Source organism: Chionomys nivalis, chromosome 11 (assembly GCF_950005125.1).
Source record: "Chionomys nivalis chromosome 11, mChiNiv1.1, whole genome shotgun sequence".
In the NCBI taxonomy this organism is placed as follows: domain Eukaryota; kingdom Metazoa; phylum Chordata; class Mammalia; order Rodentia; family Cricetidae; genus Chionomys; species Chionomys nivalis.
Genome location: NC_080096.1, coordinates 33,110,162 through 33,128,675, shown reverse-complemented (window position 1 = coordinate 33,128,675; position 18,514 = coordinate 33,110,162). Strand labels below are relative to the sequence as shown.

General features: G+C 51.9%; 1 protein-coding gene across 6 annotated transcripts in view; it reads right to left on the bottom strand.

The window, feature by feature from the left end:
- Positions 1–869: 869 nt before the first annotated feature.
- Rnf220 (ring finger protein 220) overlaps positions 870–18,514 on the bottom strand; it is a 229,727-nt gene continuing 212,082 nt past the window's right edge. For 3 of the 6 annotated variants that reach the window (XM_057784016.1, XM_057784015.1, XM_057784018.1), the window contains 9 exons: positions 15,651–15,772; positions 15,091–15,223; positions 7,534–7,630; positions 7,284–7,370; positions 7,135–7,190; positions 6,965–7,043; positions 2,698–2,806; positions 2,511–2,585; positions 870–1,830 (listed from right to left, as the gene is read on the bottom strand). In XM_057784016.1, coding sequence (XP_057639999.1) covers positions 1,759–1,830; positions 2,511–2,585; positions 2,698–2,806; positions 6,965–7,043; positions 7,135–7,190; positions 7,284–7,370; positions 7,534–7,630; positions 15,091–15,223; positions 15,651–15,772 — 830 coding nt within the window. In that variant the 3' untranslated portion in view covers positions 870–1,758. The remainder of the gene's footprint in view (positions 1,831–2,510; positions 2,586–2,697; positions 2,807–6,964; positions 7,044–7,134; positions 7,191–7,283; positions 7,371–7,533; positions 7,631–15,090; positions 15,224–15,650; positions 15,773–18,514) is intronic. The other 3 variants (XM_057784017.1, XM_057784019.1, XM_057784020.1) reach the window with 1 other exon arrangement.

Genomic DNA, 18,514 nt, shown 5'->3' with positions numbered 1-18,514 from the left:
GGGTAAGCAGCTGCCAACGACCCACTGAGTCCGAGGCAGGGAAGGGGAGAGTAGAGACGTGAAAGAAGTCTGGCTGCCCAGAACCAACCACTGAAGCAGGTTACCTTTTCCTAGGCACCATCAGGGCTGCTGCCGCACTTCACAGTAGAAGCCATGTCGTCTGGTTTCCGGCCCTAGAAGCTGTGCTCAGGATAGTTGGTGCTACCAAGCACAGAGCGTGAGGGCCACAAAAGGCCTTTGCTGGGTTCCAACAAGAGCTCATCTTCTTTACTGGGTGCAAAAGGAGGCAGGGGCTGCCAACAGACCTTATTTCTCTATATTGTGGGCATCCCAGAAGTGGGTATCAAGGCAGGGATTTGAGAAAGTGGGCCGAGTTTGGATTCTGGCCTTGGCCTTTGAGTCTGAGCAACCATCTTTTCCTCAAGGCGTTTCTATGGTGAGGGATCACCTACATTCTGAGCATCGGCCTGGAAGGCACAGGTACTTCGCTGGCTGTGGGGGCCGTGGAGCTGACTACCAAGGTGCTCCATTGACAGGCCTGGCAGCCAGCAGTTCTTGACATGGATCTGGGCAGGCAGAAGCTCAGCAGGTGACCGAGAGCCAGGGACCCACAGCACATTCTACTTGTCTGAGGCTGCTTCTGCCCTAGGTTGGGGACTAGTGCTGATATCCCCCTCTGTACCCCAAGCCCTGACCTCTTTTGTGATTAATGAGCTGACGATTCTGCATCGATAAGGAATTAACCTAGAGCCCCTGCCCATCAATAGCTAGGAGTTCAGATTCCTAGCCCTGCCCCACCTCTGCCTGCTGGGAGGCTCCAGGGCACCCCCACCACCCTGCACAGCTTCACACACAGACGGCAGCTGGTTTATACTGGTTTAATCCATGTCAAATGTAGTTTACAAAGGGTAAGGACAAGTACCTTTGTATAGAATATACAGACACAGCATCACACCACAGGGCGCACAGGAAGGCAAGGGAGACAGCACTTCCGCCCGGAGCAGCGCTCTACTCCCAGGAGTTGCTCTCAACAGCAGGCTGGGCAGCAGGCACCCTCAGCCAGCCCGGCTGCAGCCTGTTTCTGCTCGGTCCCATCTTTCACCCTACCCCCCAGCTCCTCATATGAGCCCCATGAGCTAAGACTAAAGAGGATCATATCCCTTGGGGCACATGGCCCACGTCTGGGAGAAGAAATATACACCACTGAACACCGAGCACATGGGAAAGGGAAGGGATGCCTTGGGAGAGGGAAAGGCAGGCACCTTAAGAGGTGGATGGGCCGAGCCCCCAACCAGCCCTGAAGGGGGCACTGCTTCCAGGAGTCATAAAAAAAAAAAAAAAAAAAAGAAAATCGTACAACCAAAGGGGAGGCGGTGGAGGGCAAAGTGTCCCATTTATACACAACATTGTAAACATACACAGTCTATATTACATGTGCTTCAGTCTGGTGTTTGCATGTCTGTCAGTCAGTCTAGGGGACGGATCTCAGGAACCTTGTCCTGCTACTCCCCATCCCTACCTTTCAGCCCCACACTGGAAACAGAGCCAAAAGAGGCATGGTCCCCAAGTTCAGAAGGAGCACGCAGGAAGGGCTGCTCCACTCTGGCTCCAGAGTCCTATATGTGTGTTTGGGTGTGTATGTGCATGTATGTACACCGGGAACCTGTGTGCAATTATGTACAAAGGGAAAGGGATTCACTGTCACAGAGGCTGGGGCAGGTGGGGTTGCTCGAGGCAAGGCCTGCCGGGATGGCTAGCTCACAAGTAGATCCTCCGCAGGTCTCCAGGCGCTGTGATGGTGTTGCACTGAGGGCAGAGCTTCTTGGCACCCTGAAGAGAGAAAAAGGGGGAGGGCTCCATGAGACAGTGCGTGATCTGTGTCTGTGCACATGAGCACCGGGCCTGCAGCCATGTCTCTGCACCAGTTTGTGTGTGACTTCATTCCCGTCAGCCAGGCTAGGATGCATGGGCTGCCTGAGTAGGCAGACATGCTCCTGTGTTGGGGAGACGCCAGGATCAAACCGCCTGGCCAGCCCCGCAGCAGGAGCCCTGGTAATGAGAACAAGGCTGGGTCCAGCTGTGGCTGCCTCGGCCCTAACGAGATTACACGCGGCCTTTGATCAGGACACAGAGCCCACGTCCGGGCCTTTTATTGCTGTCTCCGGGCGACATTTTAATGGTTGCTCCCGAGCTAAGAACAGGGCAGGAGCAGAAGGAGCTTAGTAATGGGAGGGGGAGGGGCAGAGGCCCTGGTCTGGTTTACCCACCACCAGCCTCTTTCTGATCTGGGGTCTCAGCAATATATGTGAGACACCAGGGCTGCCTTGGGGTGGGAAGGGAGCGTGCAGTGCGTCCATGGAGGGGAACGGAATAAACCTGAGGTAGAGGGCAGACAATGTATTCAACTTGGGGGACCCTGACTCAGGTCTTCCTGAACTCCCCCAAGCAGGTGCAGCCACAGACGTGAACATCTGGCCAGTGCCTCTAATAGCTGCCCACCCTCTCCTCACCAGAGTCCGCAGCCAGCACTCTTCACAGTGCACATGCCAACACTGGATCGACGTTAGGGGCATCGAGTATGAGTCCTAGGGAGGAGGTGGGCAGAGAAGGGGTCACTGAAGCAAGCTCACCCTCCGAGAGCCCAGATACAGCCGAGACCCTCCCTAAACCACAGGGCGCTGATTCCTTCTCACTCACCATGCAGATGAGGCATTTGTATCGGTCCCCCCGAGATAGCTGCCGTTCAAGCTCCCTGACACGAGCCTTCAGGGCCTCAAAAGTAGTTACAGCTGAATCTTCGGTGATTCTGTAGACAATGCACAGCGGGGTAGCAAGGTGGTACCGTCCACCCAGAGTCACACAGGGAGCCTCTTAGCGTCTCCGCCTGCCAGCTACTCCCTGCAGAACTGAACTCAGTACTCCTGCATGTCTACCTAATGAATGTCTAAGTTGGAGTCTTGGCAACCATCCCAACCCCTTACCCTCAACTTTCAAAACCTGTCCACCCCTTGCTAGTTTCTCTGCAATCTCCACTCGTTCCCACTCTCACCACACACCACCATGCTGTGACCCTTATGTTTAAAAAAAGGAAACAGTCACCCTGGATATGGTGGCACACACCTTCTAATCCCAGCACTTGGGAGGCAGAAATGGGTAGCCGGCAGATCTCTGAGTTTTGAGGCCAGTCTGGTCTACAAAGGGAGTTCCAGGCCAGCCAGGGCTACATAGATATTGTCTCAAATCAAAACAATCTCATATAGCCCAGGCTAGCCCCAAGCTTTCTATGTAACCGAGAGTAACCTTGAATTTTTAAAACTAAATCTTCAAATTTATTAAATTAAAATTTTTTTTTTGGCCAGGCATGGTGTCGCATGTCTTTAATCCCAGCACTAGGGAGGTAGGGACTCTTGAGTTTGCAGTCAGCCTGGTCTACAGAGTGAGTTCCAGGACAACACATAAAAACTCTTGTCTCAAAAAAATTTAAATTTAAGTGCATGGGTGTTGAGCCTGTGAAGGCTGGAAGAGGGCATCAGATTCCCTGGAACTGGAGGTACAGATGGCTGTAAACTGACATATAGGTGTTACCTTGTAGGAACCAGACCTTCAGTCCTCTGGTTGAACAGCCAGTATTCTTAAACCCCCCTTTGTTTCTCAAATTAGCATTCTAAATATGAAATTTCATCAGGGCATTTTAAAAAAAGGTACTTCTTAAGCTGAGCGGTGGCAGCGCCCGCCTTTAATTCCAGCACTCAGGAGGCAGAGACAGGCGGATCTCTGAATTTGAGGCCAGCCTGGTCTACAAGAGCTAGTTCCAGGACAGGTACCAAAGCTACAGAGAAACCCTTTCTCAAAACAAAACAAAACAAAACAAAAAGTACTTCTTGCACCTACTGAGTGCTGGGACTGGCTTCTCACATGCTGGGAAAGCATCCCATCAGCTGAGCCACACCTCCAGCTCCTCATCCACAAGGGCTCTAAGGATCTCTTTACTAACCCAAACAAACGCTTCTCAGCTGTAGCCCTTCCTCGAGCTCATCCTGCCAGCCCCTGGCAGAACTTACATTCTAGAGGCCAGTCCAGCCACTTTTATTTCCAGCATTCTAGTGTCTCCAGCATCAACTGGCCCAGCTTATCTGCATCTCTCCTCAGTAATTTGCCACATCCTTATGCTATTCATATAAACAGTGTTCCCAACTATTCCTTCCCTCCCTCAGCCTCTCTATACTGCTCTCTCTGGGTTCCTTCTCCAGGAATCACCAGTCCTGCCTTATCACTCTGGCTCCTCCAGATGTTCTGTCTTCAACTCCATTCACCCCAGCATTCCGACAGCAAAGGTCTCCTTAGCAAGGCTGAGTTTCCTGAAGGCAAAGGCTTGCTTGCTAAAAACATCTCCCAGAGACTATTTACTGGTGACAGAAGCCCTACTTGGGGATGTAAGCATGAGGAAACATTTGCCAGCCCAACCTTCAGGGAAAAGCAGCGGTGTGGGACTGAACTAGTCTAGGTAGTTTCAAGCCCATGATCTAATCCTAAAACAAACCCAACAGCACAGAGAAGGAATGGCTAGAATAATCTCAAAGATCCCGCTCACCACACTCCTGGAAAAGCAATAGCCCCAGGGAACACTCTAAGGAGAGAAAGGCTTCCTGGCCCCAGAAACGATGATCCTTAGGGAATGACAATGCTACACAAACAGCCAACGTTTATCAAGTATTTATTAACTGCCAGGTATTTTTACTGAGGAACTAATAATTATATTATTTATACCTCCTAAACCTGTGAGAAGATGTTCATTTTACATGTGAAGAAACCAGGTAGCCTGCCCAGACTGTGGCAGACCAAGGCTGTCCTGCTTACAGGGAGAAGAGTCCCCAGACCAAGCAGCCCGAGAGCCCATGCAGGCTGGGAGGCAAGCAGGTGAAAAGGGAGAAGGGAGACATCTCCAGGCAGCAGAGGGCACGGCTAAGTCATGGGCAGCCTGGGGTGGGACGGGACCTGACAGAATGGGAGAGCTTTAAAGGTGAGTTCCATTAGGACTGCCTGTGGCAGTGGAGGCCAGCGGTGGGGTGGGGACAGACAGCATTCCGGTGTGAGGAGACGATCTGGCCAGCATGGAGGACAACGTGTCCACACTGGTCAGAAGGGGATACAGGGACGTGCTTACTGTTTTATGCTTTTGAGATGGTGTCTCATTACATATCTCAGGCTAACTTCAAATTTACTATGTAGTTCAGGCTAGCCTCAAACCCACAACCCTCCTCTCTTGGCCTCTGGAGTGTTGAGATTACAGAAATGTACTAATGCCCAGCTGGTAGTAGTAACATTTAATGTACAGCAAATTTCAATCTAATTTTTTTAGGGTATCAGCAGCAATACAGAAATGTGACTCCCTAGTGGCTGTACACAATGAGCCCATAATTATCCACCCCACTTCTCCAGAGATTGAAAAAGCTTTGCCAGTTCCTTTCAGTGCTCGTAGGTTCCCGGTAGGTTCTCCATGCTCAATCTCAGGCTCTGAGAAGTCTTTGTCCACTTCTCCCTCATTAGCACAGCTAGCTTCTTCTCTGGCATTTTGCTCAGTGCTCTACCTACGTGCCATTCCTATGTGAACTGTTGGTAATTTTTCAACAAGGATGGGCTTTCCCCTTTGCTGGAACCTGTACTTTGTGAACTAGAATGTCATGGGACCAAAGAGTATCAATCCTAGTGGATCTAGGCCCAATGGAGACCTCTGTATAGCAGGGATCAGTCCTAGAGTGCCCTACCCACTAGGGCCTGTGCTCACACAGGTGGGACAGAAATGCTGACTTCCCCTAGCCTTGGGTGGGTAGCACCTTCATGGATGGCCACTGGCTCTGGCCCCTACCTCCCCCTTGGGCGCCATCCTTGATTAATGATCTTGTCTTTCTGATTTATGAGCAGTCCCTCCAGACGAGGATAGGCGCCCCTTACAGCCCCGCCCGCCCCGCTCAGCTGGAGTAGGAGAGAATTATTAAATAAACATCCATACGTCACCCCCCCTCCCTAAGCTGGTTGCACCGAATCCGTATGGCCCGCTCCGGCGCTGACACGGAGCAGCTGCGGTGATTCATGGGCAGCCGGGCCCTGCGCTGCGGCCCATACATCATGCCAGCAGCACTTGCGGCCCCGGCCGAGATAAACTGATCAAGCACAACGGGCTGGAATGAATTTATGACAACACAAAATGGAGGGAAACAAATGGGAGGTGACCCAGGCCACCGACCCAGCCCTGCACTGGCCTGCAAGCCACTCTTCTGGCAGGAGGCAAGATGGAAGACTGGCCCTAGAATGAAGAGGCTACCTTTTAACCCCAGGAACCTAGCCTCCAGCTGGAGGGAGGGGTAGGTGCAGGAGATCAGCCCTGACCAATGGCAGCCACTCCAGCCAGTCAGACTGGGCAACAGCACCTCCAGGCCCAATACTGGCCTTTTCCAGGCTTCTGGAAAGGCAGCAGGATGGCCAGGGGATATCAAATCCTGCGGCGCTGTCCAGCAGCCCCGGGTAGTGTAACAATGGATCTCCTTTTCACTGCTGGAGAGCCCTGACCAAAAATTCCTACTGGAAGTGATGAGACCCAATGCTTCTGCCTAAAACCTGCTGCAAGCGCCACCCGGGACAAGAAAAATGAAACCAATTTAGCTCCCGATTAAGAAACAGAAACTGGAGATGAATCAAGTGCACTGGCTGGGCTGGGTGGCCATACATCACATTCCACGGGTAGGGGCAGCTATAGCGGGCAGGGAAGGACTGCTCCTCGCTCCACCAAGGCTCCTAGGGCCATGGCCCCGTGATCAATTCACAGAGTCACGCTTAACACCAGCTGGGCTCCACTGCCGGCTGTGTGCCCACGGCAGCAGGACGGAGCTGTACTCAGAGGACCAGAAGCCCTGGCAGCAGGCCTTCCTGCTGGCAAAGAGCCCCTCCCCCAGCCAACCATACTTACTTCTCAATGTCACTGTTCTTGCAGGTCTTCTGCATGGCCTCCTGCTTGCTGCTTTCACCATTGCTGGTGGATGGCATCTCTGGAAGGACAAAAGTTCAACTCATACTCTGGCTAGATGAGGGCTTGGGATTCAGTCACCACCATCTAACGACATCTTTGTCAGGACTTACCATCACTGGCCCATTTAGAGAACTCAGGTGTGATGCGGGTGCTGGGAGGACCACCACTAGAGGAAAGGAGAAAGAACAACGTGAGGACAGCTGAGCCTGCCTCCAGCAACCACTCTGCAGACACTGCCCGCGCCTTTGCCCACACTTGCTTTAGGACTGCACCCCGGAGTGCCTCTCTCTCCTTGGCTTCACCAGGCTCTTCTCCTGTGCAAGGGATGACATCGGCCTCTGTGTATCTGGCATGGTGGTCAAGGACAATAGATCCAAGGCTGCGGGAGGCCACGCGGGCTCTGAGTCCTCAGGAGTGCCCCAAGCTGAGACTCGCTCAAGAGTATGATAAAGCTTTAGAGGCACCAGCTACTTTTGTTGGCAGTTTGCCCCACTTTGCTCCAAGGATACTGCGGTTTCCCATACTCCAGAGTGTCATCTCCATCCACATCCAGGTCAGCATCACTGTCTGGGTTCTCTTTGCCACTGCACATGACGAAGCCGGAGCCTGTGGGAAGCAGAACGTAAGAAGGGCCAGAGGCCAAGAACTAGGCCAAGGGTACCCCTTCTGCTTCCAGGTAAGAATTAGGTCCAAGGCTAGACAGGAATATGTACAAGCAGACATTCGGGTCAGTCTTTCTTTTTTTTTATATATATTTGTTTTTTGAGACACGGTTTCTCTGTATAACAGCCCTGGTTGTCCTGGAACTCACTATGTAGATCAGGCTGGCTTTGAACTAAAGAAACTCACCTGTCTCTGCCTCCCAAGAACTGGGATTAAAGCCATGCAACCACTACCACCCAGCAACATTCAGATACTTCTGGCTTTATTGCTGTTCCCCTCCCTCACCTTTTAATGTACTGCCTGCAACTGCAGATTGTTTCCGCTTATAAACCGGCACAACCAAACACTACGTCAGGTCCCGAGAGGACACTGTAACGGGCCTCCTATACACCTGCCCTTCTAGTTCCAGGAAGGGCAGAAAGAGGATAGAGAAACTCAGGTCCAAAAGGTTAACTCCAGAATAGGTCCTGGGCCTCCCTCTAGCTCACTGTCCAGTCTGAGGTCCATCAAAGGAGAAAAGGCTGGCGAAGGCCAATCAGAGCCACAGAGTAGGACCCTCTAGCCAACATCCTGATTTGGGCCACCAGGTCCTTTGCCAGCAAAAACACCAGGCAGCTGTTCAAATATTTGGCGTCTGAGGCGCCTGACATTAATTATTCATCTCCACCTCGCCCAGCCCAGATTCCTGGACAAGTGTAGTTAGAAGGGGATTAGAAAGGACAGACAAGTGAGGATCGGCATGCACACCTGCCCCTCAGAGCAGTCACGAAGGCAACTAGGCTGAACTGGGCAGGCTGAAGCCCAGACAGTCTGCTGATCCCCAGGCGGCATTTGGTCCAACCAAAGGCAGACTCTTGGCTAAAGGGAAGGGTGAACTAAGGCCTCGCCAAGCCAGCGCACTTCATATGCCAGGTGGTCTCTGACTCCCAGAATCACACTTCTTGATAGGCCAAGGTTGGAGACCAAAGAGCTGTCCCCACATCTTTGCCCCAGGGGTCTCATGTGACATCTTACTAGCCAGACGAGCAGCTCTGCCAGGGACACAGGAAAATGCAGAGTGCCTGAAAGGACCAGCAAAGGAATCTTTTGCATCGAGGAAGACACTTTGAGCTCTGCCCAGTGATCTCAGAAATGTCTGCTTCCTGCCTCATCCCACCTAACCACAAAGTCCAACTCTTCCTCCCTGTTCCATGAGCACCGTGGCTCCCACTGCATGCACGAGTCTAGGCTCCTCAGCCGGATCGGCGAAGCCTTCATGTCTACTCCACAGTCTCACTTCAGACCCTATGTGTGCAGACATGAAACCCGCATACTATGTTCTAGACATATCTAAAGATTTGCACCCATGCCGTTCCCTCCATGACATCAGGATGTGCTTTCAAGCAGTGCCTGTTTCCTGACTCATCCCTTTCACCCCTTCAGTCTATGGTCTGAGTCGGTGCCTAGGATCTGTCTTCCCTGACAGTCCTCATTTGCCCCTACCCCGAGGGACCGGTACACTTGAGGCAGCAGGCAGGTCAGCAGCAGAGTCATTAAGCTGAGACAACACCAAGTTACAGCTCTGTCTCCTATTCACAGCCAGGTGTCCTAACAAGCAATTCCCACTCCGAGGGTGAGTGGCACCTCTATAAACCCTCTGACAGTTTGGGAGACAAACTCCACCATCAATCAGAATGTAGCTATCAGGTTCATTTACAGTCCGCACCCCACAAGCCCTGCCAAACCCTGCCAGCCCCCACCCCCAAGTGTATGCAGCTCAGAAGCAGCCTCATGTTCCCTGCTCAGCCTAGCCTACCCCTGCCTCGTGGGTGAGGAAAGGGAAAGAGCTCTTCGGTACACCCCTGACCAGTGTGGCTCCCTTGGCTAAACAGAGAAACCAAAGCTGCCAGGAAGCCCTACCAGGTGAAGCAGCCCAGTGACCTGAAGTACTTTCCTCGTGCTAAAGGAATGACCTTTCACCTCTAATATTCTTTCAACCTTTTGGAGGTCATCCTGTCTGGCCTGGTATGAACTCAGGATCTGGTCCAATTCGCCTGGTGCTGAGTGGTGACTTCCTCAGGTGTTCATACCTGTCCCTTCCTCGATGTCCATCCCAGCTCTGACTCAACTCTAAGATCATATGTAATGTACGACAGTGTTTCCCACCAGACTGAGGCCCTCCAGGCTCTCTCAAGCTTGACTCCCAGCATCACCCGCACAGCACACCAGCAATACCGGCTCAACACTGCCAATACTGCCCATGTCTTAAGAAGGCAGGCTCAGAGACACAAAACAGGTCTGTCCCAGTTTGGCAGCCACCTTCTGTTCCTCTGACTGGAGAGCAAAGAGGACGGGCATGATACATCTTGTTAGCTAAGGAAAAAAAGGCCTGAGCAGTCTACTCCAACACTGCTCCTATGCCCCAGCTGAGACAGATGTAGGGAACCTCTCCCTGTCCCTACAGGTGTTCCAAGCAGGCTGCCACCACCAATTTCACTCTGGTACTCACCCCAACCTGCTCCAACCTCCTTCCCAGCACATTAAACTTTATTTTCTTAATGAAATGTCACTTGCTGACTTCTGGCAGAATCATAATAAAAAGAAACGGCCATAAAGCCGTTTTTATGCCGAAAGCACCCCTGCCAGCCTGCCCCCCTCCTCGATCTTGGGAGAGGAGGGCCCACAGTCATTTTATGTCCTCAGCTGCTGGAATATCCCAAGCCAGTACTCAGAGGCAAGATGGCACAGCCAGCTCCTTTCCAAGTCTTTGGGAAGAGCCGCCAAGCTGCCGCTCCTGCTGCTCCTCTGCAGGAAACTGGGCCCTAGGACCTCTAAAGCGATGGTCGCCAGGGAAGCCCCTCTGCCACGGTTCTGCTCCAAGTGAAAGGGACAAAATGGCTGGCAAACTAAGTCTGATGGTCAGCAGTGCCTGGCAGCATTCCTGTCCCTCTCGTGAGTGCTTGGACAGAGTGGGAGAGGGTTAAGTGCAGAAATGACATGGAAGTCTAAATTTTATGAAAATGACCCTTCTCCCATAAACTCATTTCTTCTTGGACCATTGAGGAGGGGGAAATCAGTGTTAATTTAATCAATTGATCAAATGATCGATTGAGAAACTGGAGATGCCCGTTTACCGGGAGCAGTAACATCCTGGAACCTGAAACCACAAAAAAGGAACCATTGATTTCCTCACCTGCTGCTCCCAACCAAACTAGAGCCTGGGGAGAAAGCAAAGTCTTGGGGCTTCTGGAGCCCAGTGCTTGTCTACAGGAGGGCAAGGGCAGGAGCTTCCGGGGAGTTTTACACTGGAATTAGTTACAGATGCAGTTACGGTGTCTTGTGTAAACGCCATCGATTGGGGAGCTGACAGTCTGGGGAGCTGCGATGCGGGACAATCAATCGGCCTGCAGTGTCACCTGCCACCTCGCTGAACAGTTGACAATGCAATTATCCAGTGTGGAGGCAGGGAGTTGGCGTGTGTCAAACGCACTTAGCCACTTTCCGGGCCTTCTCGATAGCGCGTTTCACTGCCTCACGTCAGGAGTCGCACAGAGACAGACGCCGTTTAAACCATTGATACTTGCTCTTTCTGCCTGCACTCCCTCTGTTCCAGCCTAACAATTGTGTTCGAAAAGGTGGTTAAATCCCGTCCTCTGCCATAGGGGACGGAAAAAGCCTTGCTCCTAGCCACATCCCTCCCAACAGGCAGCCATCATAACTGAAGGTTACCACAGTCAGAAAGCAGCCACCTTTACCTTCTGTTCCAAACCTGTTTGCAGTGGTATACTGTTCCAAAAGGGACTAGCAAGCCCAGTGGCATTCAGGGACATTTTGGCCCATGTCTGTGGATTCACCTTTCACACTCTTGGCCTCATAATCTGTTAGGTTTTATCAACAGTGATTTAGAAGACCTGGCTAAAGTTGTCTCTACCGGTTCTCTCCTGATTTTCACTGCAGGCTACTTAGAACCAGGGACTACTATGGCAGGCACTCAGGAAAGATGGTACTCTAAGCAGGGCCCGGCAGGGCAGAGGCCTCCACAGCTCACTGTCTTAGCATGGCCTTTGTCTAGACTGTTCCTTCCAGATGTACTGTGCTCTGGCTTCCCCAAATCCAGACAAGTGAACTCTGACTGACTACTAGTACAGGGAGCCCAGCACTCCACACCCCTAAGACATAAAGAGAGAAGAGAAAGAACAAGCTAGGACTCATTAGTCACATGTCTCCTTGACTATGGAGGACACACGGAGTCAGGCTTATCCCAAGGGCTGCTTCCTTTGTGGCCCATTTCTCCAGCCTAGAAAGACACTGACTCTGCTAGGTTTGACAGAGTACCCCAAAAAAGCATCTCTCACCCTAACTGTTGGTATCATTAGGTGAATCGCTGGCCCTGGGTACTACCCGTATGCAAGTAGCATTAGCAGTTAGAAAATCCCAGGTTTCATCTCCTGAGTAAATTAAGAGCATGGGGAGCAGAGAAAAATATATAGTTCAATAAAAACAATAATAATAAAAAAAGAGGTCTGCCAACTTCCTTCTGTAATCTCTTAAAAGTGATGCTTGAATTTTAGTAAAGTTGCAGCAGATTCAAAAAAAAAAAGAGAATCCCAGGTTTCACGTGACCAATCACAGCTGAGATGTGCATCCCAAAGTGCGCTCCCCGACTGAGACGTCAGAACGGCACCAAAGATGACCGAGTTATTCTCTACAAGTCTTTGTTATTTCCTCAGAGGGTTTTTTTTTTCTCTAATCTATTTGTTTTGGGAGGCAGAGGCAGGTGAATCTCTGTGAGTCAGAGGCCAGTCTGGTCTACAGAGTGAGTTCCAGGCCAGCTGGGACTACATAGCAAGACCTTGTGTCTAAATAAGTATCAACCTATTTGTAGACAGACCTCTCTTAATGTCCTCTTCCTTTGGTCCTGAGACATCAATTCCAAGCATTCTCAGGACTGAGACATCTGAACCTCCTTCTCATTAAAACCGAGTTTCCATGCTCACAGCCTGTTCTAAGCCAAGTGTCCTCACCAAGACTCTTGTCTGACCACTGCCTTCCACAGTAGATTACCTTCAGGGCCACTGATCTGACCCATGTAGGAAGCTTTGTCGAGGTTGACGAAGGGACCCTAGTCTGGGAGGAGGAACAGGGGAATGAAGGGATCCAGGGACTTATCACAGCTCTTCAATTCTTTCATATCTAACAAGGACAGCAATCTCTGTTCTGTCAGCACGCACAGTGCAGCTTAAATGGGCCTCACCGCTCGCTTGCTCATCCTGCCTCTGCCTCCCTCTCTCTGAAGTCGGCTGGGCAGCTTCTTCAACTGGCGTTATCACTCCCTCTAACCGGTCTTGGCAGGCAATCTAATTCCTCCTGAAAAGGTCACCGCCATTTTAACTGCCTTTCAATCACATTAAGCAGGAGCTGCCCAGCTTGCGGCCCAGCCCGCCCGGCGGGCGATCAATGCACTGCACTGACACCAGCCGCCTGGCAGGGCCACACCCAACCCCCCAAGAATTGGGCCTATTGGTCCTGGCCAGGGAGGGCAGGCTGACAGATGGCCAGCTTTTGCAGATGGGTTTCAGGGCAGAGGCAGTCAGGATCAGCCAGGACCTCTTTGATAGCCCCCTCCCACTGAGGAGGCTCAGCCTCCATCGCTCCACTCTCTGCTTCGTGGCCCCTGCTGATCTCGCTGTAAAACAGCCTTTCAAGTCAGCCAGTCTTTTGACTACACTAAGCTGTTTAAGAGGCGGCAGCAGCTTCTATCAGGAAAGCCGGAGCAATTCTCTGCAGATAAAGGCCCCTCCGGCCCCATTCCCTCTTCAAGTCCCACTCTCATTCTCGCTCTCCAAATCGCTCAAAGAAAAGCCCGCTTTGAACTCTCCTCAGGAATTCTTGAAAGGAACAACCTCACAGTGTAAACACACCCGGAAAAATGATCCCCACCCGGGCCCTCAGAGCTCCCCATACCAGTTGCTGGTGCATCTCCAGACAGAGAGACTTCGCCAGAGCAGCAGGCCCTGTGCAGCCTGACCCACTCAGGCACTCCACGAGCGCACGAGAACCACTAGGTCCCACTCTCTGCCAAGAAACCTAGGGAACTGCCACTGCAGCTAGTGTGTCTAGGTGCAGCTGACAACACAGCCAACCTAGAATAGCTTTCCAGAACTGACCCAGCAGGGACTGCTGCCTTCAACACCTACGCACACCTCAGTACCAACAGGATAATTCCTGGGCTCTCGGGCTTTCTGTTCACTCTTGCAAGGCTTCATGGCCGCGAGAGCTCCCGCACATAACTGCCCTGTGAAACGACAACTAGGAGTGTCCAGTTCAGGCTCGGGGGGATTCTTTTTTAGCCCTCTAGACTGACCACTCTGCCTTGTCTTCGGATTGGTGGGGCAACATGCAAGAAGCCCGGAGGCACAATGACCCATCTGCACTGGACCGCACAGCAGACTGTTCTCAGATGAGCCCGGGTGGTGTGGCTCTAAGGAAGCAAAGACTTTTGAGGCTGCTGTGAGATTCCCTAGGGAGCACACACAGTGGTACTCCCAAGGGTGTTGCCCAGACACAGGAGGCAGATGGGATGCAGCCTGGCTCTCTTAATGACCACAACCTGCATTGCCAGCTGTGCTTTTACAAAGAAGAACTAAAAGCCAAGAAGCAGCTGCCTCTTCCCCTTGCCCACGGAAGGAGAGCTTGACAAGAAGACACTGACCCTGGGCATCCAACCAATTCTTCTGTCTCTTCTCAGGGGGCAACTCTTGTCTTAGGAACTAGGAAGGCAGCAGAGATGAGGAGGGCCCTGCAGACTCTTCTGCAACAATTGGGGAAGAGCCCAGGGGAAGCAGGGAGCAGCTGAGCCCAGACCCCTCTTGCCTCAGGGCAGAGGGCGCCCTGGGAGAAGAGATGGGATCAGAGCTAAAATTAGATTCACCAATGAAGCTCATGGGAGGTCAAAATTTGCCATAACTCACTCTCTCCTCTGTAACTGATTTCCCTGACATAGAGCTGAGGAGGAGGAGGAGGAGGAGGAAAATCCAATGTGTTTGCCTAGAAGCCCTGAGGGCCCCGAGTGCTGGAGGTGTACAGCAGGTTGCTGGATTCTCATTTATCAGCCTTAAGAGGGATGGAGTGATAAATGCATAACCGTCCCTTTAATATTTTATGCAGGTGCTAACGCGGCTTGGCTGTCACCTTCAATGCATCACCCGAGGCTGAGAGCCCCCCTCGTCATTGCTAGCTTGCAGCCTCACAATTCCATTTCCCCACCCAAATACATCCACTTTAATATGCACATCACAGGCAGGCAGCACGGCCACAAAGGAGCCCCACCAGCAGTAGTTCCCACGTGGTGGAAATGATGACCAGCTACCAGCAGTGACCTGGTCACCAGAGTGCCACTACCCAAGTTGTCAGCTGCTTTATACCTCGGAAGCCACCTTCCAGGAGTGTGGTGGCCCGTATCCGCTTCTGCCCACACCACTCATACTCCTCAAAGCGGTTGCTGCTCTCATGCTCGATGTCCACAGCATCGTCCTCAGCCATGCAGGAGCCTTCCCTCTGTGAAGAGCAGAGCAGCATCATGCAGAGCCCAGGCCATCCCTACCTGCTCCCAAAGCCTGCAAGGAAGGCACAGCCCTAGTCCCTGCTGTGGGAGGCCAAATAAGCTCCCGTGAAACACAACCAATATGAAAATCGAAGACCTGGGCCTCTTCCCCATAATTTTCCACAGGAGCCCAAACAGGGAATAAGTGGAAGTGAGAGCAAAAGAGGAATGCAAAAGGCAGAGGGGAAGAAGCAGCTGATAGCACGTGGAGAGCCAGGAGCCCAGAGATTAGGGGCGTCAGCAGCAGTGTCGGGGAGGGAGGAGGGAGGTGGGTGGCCACAGCCCGCTACCTTAGAAAGGAGCCCAGAGATTAGGGGCGTCAGCAGCAGTGTTGGGGAGGGAGGAGGGAGGGAAGAGGAAGGGAGGCCACAGCCCCGCTACCTTGGAAAGGCAGTGCTCCACATGCCTACTCATCTCCTGCTCCGATCCTGCCAGGGGGCGGCTGCACAGGGGACATACCTGCCCTTCATCTTGCTTCCTCCGTTTCATTTTCCCAATCCGAGCTGCATGGAAAAACAGAAAATAAAGCACAAAATAAGCTGATGGTCACTGTAGCTCTGTAGTTCAGTGCCTGATGCAGCCCTCATTCTTCAGTGCCTATTACTCTTCAGGGACCCAGGTTTGCTCCTTGATGGCCACAGCTGCCTCAAGTGCAGCCCACCCTCCCTAGCTGCAGTGCCCAGCGAGTCCAGCAGGCGGAGAAACTCCCTGGATGGCTCCAGAAAACCAAACCCATAGACTCTACTCACTGGTGCTTGGAAATACAGCTCTAAAGATTTTCTTAAAATCCCAGGCTATTCCAAGGCTTGATCTGATCTACTGTTTACTCACCCTTTAGAAACTTCCTTTGTTCCAAGACCAAGCACCCCAAGTGTGGCACCTAGGATACCGCTTAAGGTCATGCCAAGAGCACTATCTCTAATGTCTCTGCAGATCCCATTTTACAGGAAAGGAGACTGAGGCCCAGTTGTAAAAGTACAGAGGGTCTGGGTTAAACCTTGGGCAGCCAGGTCAGGGTACCAGAAGAGGGCAGGCTTCATAGTTCTTATCCAAATCTGTCCCATCATGTCTAATCAGTACAGAGGACTGGCAGGCCCCAGAGGCAGAGACCTGCCTGCCATGCTGTCCCAAAGGGGGCTCAGTTTCAAGGCGCACACTGCAAGCCCACAGCACTGCTAATTAATGCTGAGAGATGCAATCATTTCTAATTAGCTCACTGATCCTTCTCTGCCGCCCTCTTGTCACCAAGGCAGGAAGAGGTCAAAACAAGAGACTTTTTCCTTTTCGCCCCTCCCAGAATGCAACAGCAGGATAAGTGATGGCCACTTTGAGACTGGACTGATGGGGGAAGGGTTAAGGAACTTGTCATGAAGGGAAAGTTTTTCTGTGGAAGGGCCAGGAAGAATTCTCTTAGGTATGCGGACCCTGATGGGAAATTCATGAATAGTGAAGAGAGGGAAACACAGGCCAGAGCTCAGCGCTAGGTTAGGGTCTCTACTATATGTGGGTCTCAGAGCCACTGTAGCTAGGTATGTCTCACTGTGGCACAAAAGGAGGCTTCACTGGCATCTACATCTGAAGCAAAGATTGTCTTCCCACTTGTTTGGAGACAGGGTTTCTCTATGTAGCCTTGGCTATCCTGGAACTCACTCTGTAGATCATGCTGGCCTCCAACTCACAGAGATCCACCTGCCTTTGAGTGGGATTAAAGGTGTGTGCCACCACACCTGGCTTGTCTTCCCACATTTTAACAAATGAAGAAACCTTAACACAGAACATGCCTAAGTACTCAACAAGTATCAAAGGCAAGCCTGAGTCTCCAGTCTAGAATGCCCCCCTTGCATCCAAGAGGCTCCCACCTCAGCCTTATATGGGAGGCTGATCCCATGAGTTCGCTAGGGCTCCAGCCTCTTTGCCTGGCGAGGATCTGAGGTAGTGAGTTTCCCAAACTGCAGGAACAGCGGCCCCAGAAAGAGCCAAAATCTATAAAAACTACATGTGGAATTACAGAACCTAGGTCTGTCAGCCTAAGCTATCGCTGCAATTCCCTGTGTTTCCACTACAGAGATGCTGTGACCGTCTTCTGGGTCCTTTGTGCTTATAGATCCAGATCTGCTCTGCTTGACCCAATCCTTGGAATTTCAGGCTCAGGCAAGCTTCGCACCACAGAGCTAGGGATAAAGAAAGCATGCAAGACACCGGAAGGGAACTGGTGAAGGCTCTAGAGGTACTGGGAATGTAGCGGGGAGCAGTGTGCCCACAAAGGTCCCTCACATTCTTGCCAAACCTGAAGGCACCTCCCTGGGCAAGAAGAGGCTAACTACTAATGATGTGGTAAATCCAGTAACTGAATCTGGGTAATGGCGGCTCAATGCCTGTAAATTCCAGGCTAGCCTGGGCTATATGATGGGCTCTCATCTCCAAACAAAAAGATCTGACCACTGAATAAAGAAAGGAGTGAGGGCGATACTGCTGGATGTCCCTTCCAGCCCCGGAAAGCTGTCCTGACAGGCTGCTGCGTTCACCTGCAAATTCCCAGGCAAGCAAGCAAGGACGGCTGGCTTTCCCCTGACCACTCCTGGAAGTCCTGAACAAGCTTTCCGCGATGTGGCAGGAGGTTTAGCTCGGTCCTTGAAGCTGGAACAGCGGGCTTTAATCATGCTCACCTACACCAACTGATGCTATCAAACAAGCAGCCTTCAACTCCCAGAGCCTCAGTTTCCCTATTTATAAAACACATGCAGGTATTTCCCTCTCAGAGACAGAATGGCGCCAGCCCAGTCAGTGCTTTTCTCTTTTCCACACTGGGCTAAACCTGGAGGGCGCAATCAAGTCGTAGGGACTGGGGATCATAAACATCCATGGTCTGACTCACCAGCTGGCCCAGAGACCCTAAGCCCTTTACAGCGAACCCCAACTTACACCACACCTCAGTCAGCACAAAAAGCGGGACTATTCAATTGTGTTCGGCAAACAGGAATGCTCCAGAGGTTTGAATCCAAAAGAGGGACCGCCAGGTAGTGCATACGCGGCCTGCTTTCAGAAAAGGCCTCTAAGAGCTGTCGAGCCCACGCTGATCACCTTTGTGAAATGTGGGCCGACTGATAACTCAAAGAGCCCTGGGACGAGTTAGTTCCTGTTGCCGTGGGAACTCCAGATCTCATGGCATTGTCAAGTCTCAGCAGAGAGGCTGCATTCACACTACTGGGCACTGATTAAAAACTAGAAGAAAAACATTCGCAGCG